This window comes from Babylonia areolata, chromosome 32 (genome assembly GCF_041734735.1).
Source record: "Babylonia areolata isolate BAREFJ2019XMU chromosome 32, ASM4173473v1, whole genome shotgun sequence".
In the NCBI taxonomy this organism is placed as follows: Eukaryota; Metazoa; Mollusca; class Gastropoda; order Neogastropoda; family Buccinidae; genus Babylonia; species Babylonia areolata.
Window position 1 is genome coordinate 19,131,734 of NC_134907.1, and position 12,500 is coordinate 19,144,233.

A 12,500-nucleotide genomic window follows, 5' to 3' on the forward strand; every position below is an offset into this window, starting at 1 on the left:
GACGATCGTGAGGAGAGGGTAGATCCAAACCCCTTACACACGAACACTGGATGAACAGTTCTAGGCCAGTGTGTGTGTGTGTGTGTGTGTGTGTGTGTGTGTGTGTGTGTGTGTGTGTGTTTGCCAATGGTACAGAGCGTACAAATGCATTCAGACGGCATTAGCTGTAAGGCAAACTTCACTTCACAGCCATGCTCCACTCTCGATCCTTCTATTTTAACCCCTCCATTGCTGAACATTACTGAAAGACGACCAGTGCGGCGTCAATTTTAACTACATTTCCTGCTTTTCGTGAGCCTTTCAATGATGTAACTGATATTGCTGATCAAACGTAATATCGTCTTCTACCGGAGGAAGAAATTCTAACAAAGAATGACGACTGATATCCTGACCTCCAACTTTATATCAGTGGGGGTGATAGCCCTAGTATGACAAACTTGTCAGCAGCAGTTCAGGGGTTAATTAAAGCCACCGTGACTGCGGTGGGGATCTGTGACCTACACGCACTGTTGTATGAATTTATCACATGATAACTAATTCGCCCGTCGTCACTGTGCCACAGGATGTTAGATAATACTGTTTCTGTTGTCGCGTTTTACAGTCAATGGTGGGTCGGTTTCTTTGGTCTTTGCGCCAACACGAGTACAGACAGACGCTTTACGTTCCGAGAGACAGAGACAGATAGAACTAGAGACACACAGACACAGGGAAACAAACAAGGGCAAGGCCATCGACTCTTCACCAACTGATAATCAGCCACTGAATTCAGTCCTCACACGGCGCCATTTTCCCACCACTGACCCCTGACCTCACGTCGCGTGATCCGACACGCGCGAAAGGCCGCCCCTGCGCATGCCTGGAGACCTCCCGAGGTCAAGAGGAAGATAAAGGTGTGATGGCAACTCAGCCGCCGTGGCGAAGTGGTTAGCGTCGCGGACTGGTGGCTGGGAGGACGTGAGTTCGATCCCCAGCTAAGTGGGTTAATTATCAGCCGGTAGTTGGCTACTAACGTGCTCTGGGAACAAATAAATGGGAAGACTGGGACCACAAAGTCAAGGGCCATCCACTTGACGGACGCGTCTCATGGGAATGTTGCTCAAAATTTTAATTTCCTGACCAACACCGCAGGCGTCTGTAATTTTCAGGCCTGGCTGACTGACACCAGAGGCCTTATGAATGAAACCTTACTAAACGCGTAGTTACCACCTAAATAAAAGTTGGCAACTAAAACTCAAAGTAAGCAATGCATGAAACCTTACTTCCGGTTGCTACGAACGGAGTTGGTTGCAAAACTCACACCTTTGAGAGGTGTTGGAAATCCTTTACTTGCCAAATATCCTGCCAAACAAGATGGCGTGTTCGTATTGAAGCGACGAAACGGGCGAGCAATCCGACGAGAACGCATACGCATGGATCGTACACACCCACCAGAAGTGTATGACACCCAAATCAATACAAATTTTCGATTTCCAAGGCATAGTTGTTGGAATTTTGTGTGTGCGCGCGTGCGTGTGCATGTGTGTGTGTGCGCGCGCGCGCGCGTGTGTGTGTGTGTGTGTGTGTATGAGCGCGCACCTTGAAGAAAGCGCAAAGCACAGCCATGTCACGTAAGATAAACGGCGCGTAGATGAGAGGAGTGAGGGGGCGGGGGGGAGGGAGGGAAGGGAGAGGAGGTAAGAGAAAAGGGTGTGGGGGCAAAGCAGACTGGTTGATTGATTGACTGATTGACACATCCACATTGTTTCCCCGAATCAACAGTTACAAGACTTGATTAAATTTGCTTGCATCATTTTCTAATTGATCGTGATTGACCGATTGACAAATTCGCTTTTATTTCCCTGGGTCAATAGTTACAAGACTTGATAAGTTCAGTGTGTTTGCATTATTTCTTATCGATCGCAACTGACTGACAGATTCGCTTTTTATTTCCCTGAGTCAATAATTTCCATACTTTGGAGTGTATTATTCAATTGACTGATCAATCGAATGACTGATTCATAGCTGTAAGACTTGATTGATCGGTTGTTTGAACGAATGATGGATTGACTGATCGGTTAACTGGATTTTTTTCTTTCTTTCTTTCGTTTTTTTTTTTTTTTTATACTAGAGTTAGCACTTGGACGTTTACAGGAGTGGCACGACATTTTGACTTCCCCATGTCTGGCGGCCTTCGGCAGTAAAGGTGATGATAACCAAGGGCAGCGATAAAGGCGGATAACGATGAAGGCAGATAACGATAACGATGGATAACGAGCCAATGTCAACATTCTCACGATGTGCTGGCCCAAGAGAGACAGTGTGTTGCAAAACAGGAGAACGAGAAACAATCGGACTGATTGCACGAGGAAGAGGCAGGAGGCAGAGGGGGGGAGGGGGTGAGAGGAGGGAGAGAAGAAGAAAAGGGAGGAGAAGAAGGGAAAGGAAGAGGAAGGAGGAGGAGGAGCAGCAGGAAGAGGCCAAAGAAGAAGGAGAAAGAAAAGGAAGGGGGGGGGGGGGGGGGGGGAGGAGGAGAAGTAGAAGAAAAAGAAAGAAGAAGAGGAGGAAGATGAGAAGAAGTAGAAGACAAAAGAAGTAGAAGAATGAGGATGAAAAGGAGGAGGAGGAAGAGGAGGGGAATGAAGATGAAGAAGAAGAAGATGATGATGATGATAGTTATGATGATAAATATAATGACGATGGTGATGGTGATGATTATGAGAAAGAGAGAAAACGAAAGAAAGAAAGAGAATGAAAGAGAGGACTGGCGGCAGCGAGAGACAGACAGACAGGAAGACAAGTACAGGCAAAGACAGACAGGCAGACACACACACACACACACACACTGGACAACAAACACACAGACATGCACAGACAGACAGACAGAGAGAGACACATACACTGGACAACAAGCACACAGACATGCACAGACAGAAAGGCAGAGACACATACAGAGAGGACAAGACAGAGACAGACAGGCAAAGAGAGCTGGAGACACACATAAAGTGGACAATAAACAGACAGACATGCACAGGCAGACAGACACAAACAGACATGCACAGACAGGCAGGCAGAGAGAAACAAACACAGAGAGGACAACAGACAGGCATGCAAACAGACATACAGAGACACACATAGAGAAGACAACAGAAACAGACATGCAAACAGACAGACCGACAGACAGAAAAGGAGAGAGAGACAAACACAGAGAAGACAACAGACAGACAGGCATGCAAACAGACAGACCGACAGACAAGAGAAGGAGAGAGAGGCAAACACAGAGAAGACAACAGACAGACAGGCATGCAAACAGACAGACCGACAGACAGAGAAGGAGAGAGAGGCAAACACAGAGAGGACAACAGACGGACAGGCATGCAAACAGACATGTTCACACAGCCTGAAAACACCACGTCATCCAATACCTGTCTTGAAGGCTCCATGGTCCGCCCTGTCCCCAACCCACCTCCTTCCCCATCCTCTTTCCTCTACCTCCTCCTCCTCACCCCCTCCGTCTCCCCACATCCTGTCAGCCGCCTCCGCGACCTGCTGCCTGTCCTGCAGAGAAGAGCTCCCCGTCCCCCTGATGACGTCACTGGTGACGTTGATGGCCGAGGATGACGTCAGGGCAGTGGGGAGAAAGGGAGGCCACCCTGGCAGCAGGAGGAGGAGGAGGAGGAGCGGAAGGCGGACCGTCAGCCGAGCGGCCCCAACCCACACCACCATGGTCCGGACACATCCACCACCAGGGGTTTCCTCCCCTGGCGGGCACCTCTCCCGACTGAACGCGGCTGGCAGAAAATAGGAAGGGCGCCTCTGTTGTCTGAACACGGCTGGTAGATACTAGGGGCACCTCTGTCGTCTGAATGCGGCTGGAAAAAAAAATAGAGAGGGGCACTTCTGTTGTCTGAACGTGGCTGGAAAAAAAAAGGAGATATGGGCACCTCTGTTGTCTGAACGTGGCTGTAAAAAAAATAAATAAATAAATAAAAAAGAAGATAGGGGCACCTCTTTTATCTGAATGCAGTTGGTAGACACCAGGAGAGAGGGGACACCTCTGTTGTCTGAACGCTGCTTGTGGAAACTAGCATACGGGCACCTCTGATGACTGAAAGTGGCTTGTACAAAAACTGGAAGAAGGGCACCTTTTCTAACTGAACGCAGTATGCAGAAAATTGGAAGGGGGCACCCTGGTGGCTGAACACAGCTTACAGAAAACTGGAATGGGCACCTCTCCTGTCTGAACGAAGTTTGTCGAAACTTGAAGAGGATACCTCTCCCGACTGAACGTAGCTGGTAGAAACTGGGAGAGGGAGAATAACGGGGTGGAGGGATGATGGGAGAAGGGATGGGGGGGGGGGGGGGGGGGGACAGTTAATCCCAGCGAAACTAACCGGGTACTCTGGAAGGGCGCAGGAAGTGATGGTGGTGTAGTCCCGGGTGGTGGTAGGTGTGGAGGGCGTGGTGAGGCAGCTCCATGCCCTGGGCAAGGGCCTGACCCCCCCGCAGCATCCTGTGACTGAGACCCCCCTCACTCCCACACACCCTCAGTCCCCCTTCACCCACACCCCTACCCTCCAAAGTCAGTAGTCCCTTTGTTCAGGAGATCGTTGAGGTTGGCCGAACTTTGCCAGGGATTCTAATACTCACTGCCGTTCAGAGGTGTTCGTCTCTCACACACGTGGTAAACATCACTGTCACTGTCCACTGTGGTTATTATTGTTGAAGTTCACTTGTTCTTTTCTTCTTTCTTTCTTTTCTGTGTACGTCAAAAATTGATTGGTGTGTAATTTCTTCGGTATGGCTTCAACTCGGTTAGCTAACCGTGCACGTCATGCTCAGCTTTGAGAAACTGAGGAATGAATCGTTAGGTGATCTGATACGTGGGGTCATATATTAACTCCTTGTTGCTAAAATATGGAACACATCTATTGTTGTTGTTGACATGAATGTGACGTATCTAACTGCTGACAGCTTTTTGTTGTTGTTGTTGTCAGTATCAATTCAAACTGTTATGTCAATATTCAAACGTAATCCAAACAAACCTGTTCTTAATCTGCTGGCGATTTTCTGTCACATTTCTCATAACCGCAGTATTTGTTTCGATACATGGTTGGGTTTATCAACGAATCGAATAAACTACCAACAAGGAACAGCAGCCATTCAACACCTCAGTCTCACTGGCCTGCGATGGCGAATGGTGTCCTTCAAGGTCATCTTGTTTCAAATGAAGCAACCTCCTTCCTTACCCGACACATTTGGCCAGGTCTGACATACGCACGTGAAATCGTAAGAGGTGAAATCAGGTCAACAACACAAACAAGAGTTTGAACACCAGCTCTATCATCACAGTCTGAACGACAAAAACCACTTCAGGGTTTCAACCTTGGCTTGTTTGTAAACAGGTGAAAAGACAAATCCACGGTGTGTGTTTTCTTCCGAACACGCGATGGGACTTTCAAAGCATGTTGTTGCTCTCACATCCCAGCCAAACACAGATGGTCCGGTCATTACGGAGATGACTTCCGCTCAGTGTTGGGGGGTCCGCTTTCTACAGATAGGACACGGGGAGGAGACTTGATCTTCTCCAAGCAGGGACGGGTCACATTCACAGTGAAAGCTGTATTCATTACCTGCTGCATGTCCTCACTAAGGCCTTCACCAGGAGGGACTCCACATCCAAGGAGTCTCCTTCATCCTAGTACGTCACTGATAACTTCAACACACCTTGCCGATCACCTGGTGGGAGGAAACTGAAGACAGGTAGACAGCGACAGGTGTACGTAGATAGGCGACTGCCAACTGTGTAAGTTCTGCAACATAGATATAGTGTCTTCAGACTCGTCACAGCAAACAATCACCATGAAAGACGTTACGTTGATGAGTTAATAAGAACACTGTATTGTCTACAAAATCCGGAAACACAGAAACGTGTCTGCACACTCGCTCTATCTTCTACAAAATACATAAAAGTGTCTTTAAACTAGCTCTATTGTCTGTAAAATACAAAAATGCATATTTAGACTCGCTCTATTGTCTACAAAATACAGAAACTTGTCTTTAGACTCGTTACAACAAACAACTATCAAAGAAGATATTACGTTGATGAATTAATACGAAGATTGTTTGGTGGGTTTTTTTTGGGGGGGGGGTTTCGACTCAAGTTCCTAAAAAAAATTTTTTAAAGTGACTTGACCCTTGAATTCCTTGTTTAACATTCAAAACAGCGTGCATATCCAACACACTTCACGATACGTGTGACTGAAAGAAAGACAAAAGAAGAAAAAGGAGGAGAAAGAGAAGAAGAAAGAGGAAGAGGAGAAGGAGGAGGAGGAGAAGAAGAAGAAGAAAAAGAAGAAGGAGGAGCAGAAGAAGAAGAAGGAGGAGAAGGGGGAGGAGGAAGAGCAGAAGAAGAAGCAAGAGAAGAACAAGAAGAAGTAGACGAAGAAGAAGGAGGAGGAGGAGGAGGAGCAGAAGAAGAAGAAGAAGAAGAATTTTTTTCTACATTTTGCTACGGACAACGCTTTTGTTGCCGTGAGTTCTTTTAATTCTTTAACTGCGCTAAGTACATGCTGCACACATGACCTTTCAGGAACTCTCTCTCTCTCTCTCTCTCTCCCTCTCTCTCTCTTTCTCCCTCTCTCTCGTACACCAACCCTCACACACACGCGTATGCATAAACACGATCAGATGAACAACCACAGAAGCGCACATGCATACACACACATGTACACACACACGCATACGTGCATACACACACATGCACACAGACATGCATACACATAGATATGCACGCACACACACGCACACACACACAAACACACTGGTCACACACACATACACACACAGAGGCACACACACACACACACGTACACATGAACTTGACATGGGAATTCCACAGGGCTCAGTTATAGCCCCTATACTTTTTAATATTCTTATTCAGGATCTCCCAAAGGTATTGTCAAATCGTGTAGTTATAGTACAGTATGCTGATGACATTTGTATGTGGATGGGTGTGACTCTAAAAAAAAAAGTCAACCCCACAAAGAGCACAGAATTACATACGGCGTTTGTATCAATCTGATCTTGACAACCTTGGTAACTATATGTTTGAAAATGGTCTAGCCTTGTCGACAGAAAAAAACATGTATGATGTTGTTTAGTTCAGGTGGCAACCCACCTTGCATTCCAATTTTTAAATTACCTGGTGACGTCATTTATTATAAACAGGTGGTGACGTTTTTAGGTGTTTATCTTACTTCAAAACTGACATGGGACATTCACTTTGATTACATCTTAACAAAGGAAAGGAAAAGTATCAATCTAATGAAAATTCTAAGCCGCTTACCTTGGGGAATGGATACAAAATTCAAACAAAAACACTGATCCATCTTTCCATGGCTCTTACAAGATCTAAGTTAACGTATGCACAAGAAATACTTTTTAGTGCACCTAAATATCTATTACAAAAGATTCAAAGTGTATACTGTAAGGCTATCAAAATTGTCCTCGGAGTGCCCTTTTGTGCATCCAACCAGGAAACATACAAAACAGCCGGAATTCTTCCTTTAAATGAGCATCGTGAGTTAGCAACAGCAAAATTCGCTGTAAGATACACTTCTGTGACAGAAAATTTCATTGCTGATGAACTGACAGTAAGATCTGACATTGATTTTCCAAAAAGAGCTAAAGCTATTTCATCACAAGAAACAGTTGCAACTTACGTTTCAACCTGTTAAAAGAATCTGGTGTTAACATGAACGAGTTAGCCTTAAAACCATCTTATACTCCTATTCCTTTTTGGGAAATGTTGAAAGCAGATTTTGATATTAACTATTCTGAAACAAAAAAGGAAAAAAACATCAATATCACGACGAGTACTGCCAGAATACACACAGCAGAAAAATACCAGAATCACCTCCATATATATACAGATGGATCCGTTCTTGATGACAAAAATGCTGGCGCGGCTTTTTCTATTCCCGCTTTTAAAGTTGAAAAATCTTACTTTATTGGAAAGAATCTTTCCATTTTCACGGCTGAACTTGTTGCTATTATACAAGCTTTGAGCTACTTGGTGAGCCATCAAATAGTTTTCTTGAAAACAGCATTCTTTGATGATTCCAAATCAATACTTTATGCTCTAGAATCATTTAGCCTTGAAACAAGACCTGACTTAGTTACTGAGGCAAATCATTTGGTACAATGTTTGAGGATTAAAGGTACTGATGTCAGTTTCTGTTGGGTGCCTTCTCATGTGGGCAGTTATGGCAATGAAACTGCTGATAAAGCAGCTAAAAGATGAGCACAAGATTCAGAAAAATCGACAAAAATACTTGTCCGACTTTCCGTGAAAGAAGCATACACTATGTTAGAAAAAACAGCATGGGGTCGATTTCATAAATGATGGAAGGCCGAACATATTATTAAAGAAAAAATACCGAATTCATCAGCTTGCTATACAAATTATTAACCTCTACTTTCTTCCGTATAAGACTTGACGCGCTGAAGACAAAATATAGTAAAAATGTTATATGCATTTGTGGTAAGCAGTTCGGCTTGTATCATAGTTTGTTTCAATGTCAGCAGTTACGTATCTTCTTGCTCAAGTATTTCACAGAGAGTAACTATTCTGCAGATGATTTTGGGGAAGGTATTTCTAACAAGGTTCTTTTAGTAGAACTTTCAAAGGCATTAGTTCATAGCCCTAATTCTACATTCCTTTAATGTACTTCATAATCATGTTGATGGTTTTAGTTATTATTGTCATTATTTGATTGTTACTGTTAAAGCTAATTTCATGTTAGTTATGCATTTCTTAGTAGTTTTCTACCTTTTCTGTATTATCCTGACTTCCCTTTCCCCTCTCCCTACCCCTCCCCATACCACTTTAAAAAAATATATTTTTTTTAATTGTCTAATATCACAAATAGTGAAAAGAACGAACACACGTACACACACACGCACACACACACACACACACACACACACACACACACATGCACCTTCCTCTTTTTAATTCCATGGCTGTATCACGAGACCAGTTAAATAGAACCACTCACCCGGACTCAAACATCCTGTCTAATCAGAAAAAAAAAATCTAAATTTTGCTACGGACAACACTTTTGTTGCCGTGAGTTCTTTTAATTCTTAACAACGCTAAGTACATGCTGCACACATGACCTCAATTTATTGGCTCATCCCAAAGACTAGCACCCAGACCACTTCTCAAGGTCTAGAGGAGGAGGGTGGAGGTGTGTGTTAAAATCCCGGTCCATTTTAGAGATTCAAACCCGTGGACACTCACTTCCTAGTCGCTCGCTTAACTACTAGGCCACCGCTCCAGGTTCTGTGATAAGCGTGTGGTCTTTCCGGAACTCTCTCTCTCTCTCTCTCTCTCTCTCACCTACCCTCACACACGCACGCGTATGCATAAACACGATCAGATGAACAACCACAGAAGCGCACATGTACACACACGCATACATGCATGCACACACATGTACACAGACACACATACACACACACATGCACGCACGCGTACACACACACACACACTGGTCACACACGCATACACACACAGAGCCCCCCCCCCCAACCCCCCCCCAACCCCTCCACAGACACACAGACACACAGACACACCACAAACATACACACACACGCGCGCGTGCGCGCGTATGTATGCACACACACATACACCTTCCCCTTTTTAATTCCAAGGCTATATCACGAGACCAGTTAAATAGAACCACTCACCCGGATTAATACCTCATCCTGTCTAATCAGAAAAAAGGGGGGGTGAAGGGGGGCCCGGGGGGATTTAGGGGGCCCATTTTGAGCCCGCTTACCTCACAACACTACCCACTTTCACTAAGTTATCGTTCAGCACTAAAATGTGCACCCGCTTTCAACCCCACCATTTTACCCCTATTCCTCGTGCACTGAAGTTCTGCGTAAACACGCGATTTATGACGTCAAACACACACAAACACACACACACGCACACACACGCACGCACACACACACAAGCACACACATACACTCACATGCACATGCACAGGTACGCACACACAAACATACACACACACACGCACACACACACGACCAACACGTATCGTTCTTTTTTTTCTTTTTTTTTTCTTCTTCTTTTCTTTTCTTCTTTTTTTCTCTCGGTCTATTCCAGTCCACACACTCACACGCACACAAGCACACGCACACACACACACACGGCCAGCACGTATCGTTCTTTTTTTCTTCTTCTTTTCTTTTGGTCTATCCTGGTCTACACACACACACACACACACACACACACACTACACTACACCACAGAACAGTGTAAACCTCTGACAAACATACGTTGACATACATTCAATAATGTGTGTCAGTATTTGAGCAGTGTCGCCGAGCGAGTTTGTCTGCTGGTTCACACACACACACCCACACCCACACACACACATGCGGACTTTCTTGCGGTTTTCAACTGTGTGCCGAGAAAGAAGAAGGGTTCGTTTCGTCTGTGCTTTCAGTTTCTTACTACACTAGACGATATGCAGTTCTTTTTAAAGTATCGTGCCTTCAGCAAATCCCTTTTTGTCCATTCACTGCAATGTTTCTGCTAAGAGTTGTTCGTGTATCACAGTGTTTAAACTCATTCTCTGTCTCTTTCTCACACACACACACACTCTTTCTTTCTTTCGCGCGCGCGCACGCGCACGCACACACTGGCGGTACGCTACACCTTTCAAGTGAGAGAGAGAGAGAAAGAGAGAGAGAGAGAGGATGCATAAATGCTCATTACCTAACGGTTTATGTTGCTTGAATGTAACTACTACAACAGTTAGGTTACTCACCAAAAACAGTTTCAACATGCAAGACAGCCAATTTTTACAACCTCAACACTAGTATGACTTCGTTGTCTATTAAAGTATATCGATAGGTAGATGCATAAATCGACAGATATATAGACAGCTATAGTAAATAGACGGATAGATAGATTCAAAGGTGGATGGATGGATAAAAACAGATAGAAACATAGACAGATGCAAATCCCAAAGAGTGACTGGTTCCAATACGATACTTGCTGGTTTAACCGAGATTTACTGTTGATCTCAACAGCAATATTTCACCATGTCACCATCATAAACCGCTTTTAACATTGTCGCTATTTCCCCCGCCGCAAAATCATGTCGAAGCTATCGTCATAATCAATCACAAATCTATCGTCATTTATCTCTGGCAGAAATCTTTGAATGAAACTTACCTGCCGATATCAACCGCTGGCAAGTACAACACCACCACTTTTCGAAAGCACTTGTAACTGACAAATCTCTCTCTCCCTCGCCACAAGCAAGTTTGCAACAAGTTCAAGTCTGAGACGCAATTGAGATCATGCGTCTAGATCTGTCCTGCTGAGTGGGTGAAGAAGAATAAGAAAATAAAAATCGTCCGCAAAGAACTCCGCTGTTGAACTCCAACAAAAAAGTCAGCAGCTACCAGACATGTTGAAACTGACATGCGAACGCTTTCGTTGTGGATGAAAAATCTAAAGGTAGATGTAAAAAAAAAAAAAATAAATAAAATAATGATAAAAAAAAAGAAGAAGAAATTATATGAGTGGATTTAAACCACACACGCACACTAACTCACACACGCACACGGCATGGGCGAGCGGTAACCAGTTTACAAAGCTAGTAGTCCACATACTCTTTCCGGCCCGAAACGCTGTCGTCTGCCGATATGTAGTTTGCCGATCAAGGAAAGTCAACTCTGCTATCGCAGTAGGTTAGCTAGGTCGCGGCGGGGAGAAACAATGTCAACTGCCCACTTCTCTTTCTCTCTTTCCCTTTTTCTCACAACGTGCGCATGTCCTTGCTCGGTGTATAGTAGTAAGACCAACCCACTCCTCTCTCTCTCTCTCTTTTTACTCACTACCACCACCACCACCACCACATAGAGCTAACACAACAGCGAGACTGCAATCATTGACGAAAGGGGGTAGGGGGTGGGGGTGGTGGGAGAGAGGTGTGGTGTGGCGGGGAGGGAAGGTGGTGGAGTAAGGGGGCAGGGGGTTGGGTGGGGGTAGAGGGGGTAAGGAGGGTGGAGTTGGAGGGTGGGGTGGGGGGCAGAAGCGAGTGAATGGAAAAATCGGGGAATAAAAGAAGAAGAAGAGAGAAAGCGAAAAAAGGTATGACTGCTTTCACAGCGGCCTACCGGAAAGGCGTGTGGCACACACCGGCGCCGCACGCGCGCGCAAGCGCACACGTTCACACACGCGCGGGTACTCACACACATACAGAGGACACACACATACAGAGAAGATATACGCACACACAAACATGTAATGCGCGCGCACACACACACACACACACACACACGCCCGTGCATTCACGCTCATTTACACATGCACGCGCGCGCACACACATACACACACACACACACACACACACACACACACACACATAGAGGACACTCGCACATCAGTGCACACACGCAACCACACACACACACACACACACACACACACA

General features: G+C 45.2%; 1 protein-coding gene across 1 annotated transcript in view; it reads right to left on the reverse strand.

The window, feature by feature from the left end:
* Positions 1–11,874, reverse strand: part of LOC143276632 (uncharacterized) — a 34,093-nt gene extending 22,219 nt beyond the window's left edge. Inside the window, exons 1-2 of the mRNA XM_076581249.1 lie at positions 11,237–11,874; positions 3,402–5,789 (exon numbers count right to left, since the gene is read on the reverse strand). Coding sequence (XP_076437364.1) covers positions 3,402–3,702 — 301 coding nt within the window. The 5' untranslated portion in view covers positions 3,703–5,789; positions 11,237–11,874. The remainder of the gene's footprint in view (positions 1–3,401; positions 5,790–11,236) is intronic.
* Positions 11,875–12,500: the final 626 nt, after the last annotated feature.